Consider the following 3,449-nt stretch of genomic DNA (forward strand, 5'->3'; position numbering starts at 1 on the left):
TAGGAGATATTTTATTAATGGAGTTTTTAATTTTTATTGTATATTAATAACGTTATTAAACAATTAACAAGGTAAAGGAGTTTCAAAACTCTAAACAATAAAAGAGTATTGTAACATCCACCTTCTATCGGTCTCCTCTCTCTCTCTCCAATCCTCGCTTTTCTATAAAAGGAGAGAGCAGACAAATCCAAAGATTTCATTATTCATCGCCCACTTCCACAGCTCATCCTTTTTTTTCCTCCATTTTTCTAAGTAATTCACTACGACTCCACACTATTTCTTAGTCTCTTTCTCTCACCACTTCTCAGCTCGTGTTTTCAGCTTAAGCTTGTGAGATAAGAGTTCCTGTTATGAATTCTAAAACTCAATTATATAAGCGTTTATTCTATTTAACCTATTTAATTTGGTTTTTTCCTGTGTGAAATTTGACCCTTTTTTACTTTAACATACATGGAGAGAGTGCAGTGAGATTCTATGAAATACTAATGCATTCACTTTAATTCAAACTTCAGATATTAATTAATGGTTGTATTCAAAAGCGTTTCAGAACCATAAGTTCAATCTCAGTCCCTGCTTTACTTCTAGCCATCAATTCTTTTTTCTATTTTATTTTATTTTATTTTTTCGTTTGTTTTTGTTCATTTTGATAATTTAGTTAGTCATCTGAAAATTTGGATAACTTCTTTCCAGTTTTGGATTTTTCTGAATTAGAGTTCACATTGAACAGTTCCATCACATTACTGAAATGTTCATGGTGTTTGTAGCTGTTAAGTCTTAGTTGTTAAGTCATAGCTGCAAGTATCTTGTAGCTTAGCCTTTATATTTATCTTGTTCATGGTGTTTTTTCTGTTCTATCCAGATACCATAAAGAGGGTTGGTGCTTTTTGTCATATTCTAGGATTAAGCGGTGTTGTGATGCATTAAAACTGTTTGTTAACTTGCTTAAATGAAATGTTCCCTTTTTTTTCATTGCATTGTGTTGTTTCAGAGTGCAGATAGATTGAATGTTGTGATCCAAAATGGGTTCACATAGTGCTGTTCTACTCCAAGTGTTCATAGCCCTTTGCCTTGTTGTGTTCCAAAGTTCTGCTGTTAAAGTAGATGCTGATCTAAACACAACCCTCACTGTAGATGCTTCTGATTCATCTGGAAGTCCGATACCGGACACCCTTTTGGGAATATTCTTTGAGGTGAGACTAAGCTTATTTTCTCTCTCTCCAATCCTTTTGGAATTGCTATTTACATCGCAGTTTTGATCTGATGTGGAGGCTGTCAAGTCTTAGTTTCCCGTTATTTCAAGCATACACTATCTATCAACTGTGAGGATCATATCACCCCAAGAAATAAACAAATATTGTCCATATTAATTGGATTGTAATATGTTATAAATTAATTCAATTTTATGCTAATTAGTTCAAGAATTGCCCTTATTTCTGGTGTATAATAAATTTTTATCCTGAACTAGATTAGAGAGTAACTTGACTATAATGCATACAATTTGTAGAAGAGAAGCCTATGAATGTAAAGTCTGCAAGAGAAAAGAAAAAGATTTTACCAATGATATTGATATCTGAAGAGTTAAATTAATAGCCAGTAGGAATAAAAATATGGATTACCAAAGGAATCGCATTGGACTTTGAAGACTATAGACATTTGCTTTATGTAATGCACCTGTGTATCCGATTTGATATCACCTTGTGCTTCACATATCAGAAAGAGATTGATTTCTTGAATTTCATCTGCAGGAGATAAATCATGCTGGTGCCGGGGGATTGTGGGCAGAGCTCGTAAGCAACAGAGGTTATTTCCATGTTCCCAGAACTTTTAAATGACAAACTAACAGTGAAAAGTTTTTCCACAATATTTCATCTAAATCTTTTTATCACTTTCTTAAGAGAAGTGTATTAATATAATGGTTGAAGGGTGATCTTACTTTATCGTCGATCAAGAGTGAACTATTTTATTTAAAGAATGCCTTCGAGATCATTTGAAATATAATTAATTCTTGTTCCAGGATTTGAAGCTGGTGGACCTAATACTCCATCAAATATTGATCCCTGGGCAATTATTGGAAATGTATCATATATAAATGTCGAGACTGATCGTACCTCCCTGTTTGATCGCAATAAGATTGCACTTCGGTTGGAGGTGTTATGTGACACAACAGGTGACAATATCTGCCCAACTGGCGGAGTTGGTGTCTATAACCCTGGTTTCTGGGGCATGGTGAGACTAGTTGATATTTCCTTGCGTCTTTCAATTGTTTACAAAATGTTTTTAAGATTAAACACAGTCTATAGCTGTCATTTAGTTTCCATTATTTAGGTACAAATTTTAAATCAGAAACTCATTATGTTCAATCTATGATTGGAACTGAGAATACCTTTATTAACTTTATCTTCTTTCAGAATATCGAGCAAGGGAAGAAATACAAAGTGGTCTTCTATGTTCGTTCAACAGGATCAATCAACTTAGTAGTGTCATTCACCGGATCAAATGGTCTGGGAAACCTGGCTTCAGCTGAGATAACGTAAGTTCCATTCTGATTTTCTATAAGGACTCTTAACTGCTAAGCACAACAGTGTTAATTCCCGATTTCTTTTGCATCTGTACGTGATTCTAATAATGGTTCCTGCAGAGGTTCTGCTTCTGATGTTTCAAACTGGACAAAGGTAGAGACCATATTGGAGGCCAAGGCAACAGATCACAATGCAAGACTTCAATTAACAACAACCACAAAAGGTGTGATATGGTTCGACCAAGTGTCGGCTATGCCCCAGGACACATATAAGGTTGGTTTTATCCTGAATTTATTTCCTTATCTCAGATGATATATTTCCAACCCTAAATTTTCACAAGTACTTGTGTTGCGAAATGAGAGGAGGGATATTGATTGTTCACCAAACAATTGCTTGTTAAGGGACTTAGTTATTCTGTGAATCTCTTTCTTGTCATATCATTGTTAAATATACCATATATTTTAATCTTGATACATATCTGCTATTTTATACCATTTGACAATAAAAGGAAAATGAACATTATCAAAATAAAACTGGCTTAAAATGCCGTGTTTTATCACTTTTTAAGTGACTTATTCTTTAAGATAGCCCTTGTTTAGAGATAAAATTTGTACTAATGAAAAACTTTATATTCTCTGATGGAACTACAATATGCGTGAAATGTTATTCGTAATTGAACTCATTGTCGGCAATATTGCGTTCTCCTTTCCTTGCTCACTCTGTTAACATCTTCAACCTTGACTGCCGTAGGGACATGGTTTCCGGAGTGACCTTTTCGGAATGCTAGCAAATATGAAACCAAGATTTATCAGATTTCCAGGTATATACATAATTCAGGGAATGGAAAGGCTTGTTTTATTATTGGAACTCAGTGACTTGGTGCTGATCAAAACTCCTAGAGATAGTTAATCCATTTTAAGATTTTCTTGT

At 34.2% G+C, this 3,449-nt stretch overlaps 1 protein-coding gene across 1 annotated transcript in view; it reads left to right on the forward strand.

The window, feature by feature from the left end:
* The window catches only part of LOC107647139 (alpha-L-arabinofuranosidase 1), a 4,123-nt gene continuing 787 nt past the window's right edge, over positions 114-3,449 (forward strand). The window contains exons 1-7 of the mRNA XM_016351258.2: positions 114-252; positions 989-1,190; positions 1,746-1,800; positions 2,015-2,226; positions 2,409-2,530; positions 2,639-2,792; positions 3,270-3,339. Of these exons, the coding sequence (XP_016206744.1) occupies positions 1,020-1,190; positions 1,746-1,800; positions 2,015-2,226; positions 2,409-2,530; positions 2,639-2,792; positions 3,270-3,339 (784 nt within the window). The 5' untranslated portion in view covers positions 114-252; positions 989-1,019. The remainder of the gene's footprint in view (positions 253-988; positions 1,191-1,745; positions 1,801-2,014; positions 2,227-2,408; positions 2,531-2,638; positions 2,793-3,269; positions 3,340-3,449) is intronic.

The sequence above is a fragment of the Arachis ipaensis genome, chromosome B06 (genome assembly GCF_000816755.2).
Source record: "Arachis ipaensis cultivar K30076 chromosome B06, Araip1.1, whole genome shotgun sequence".
Lineage (NCBI taxonomy): Eukaryota > Viridiplantae > Streptophyta > Magnoliopsida > Fabales > Fabaceae > Arachis > Arachis ipaensis.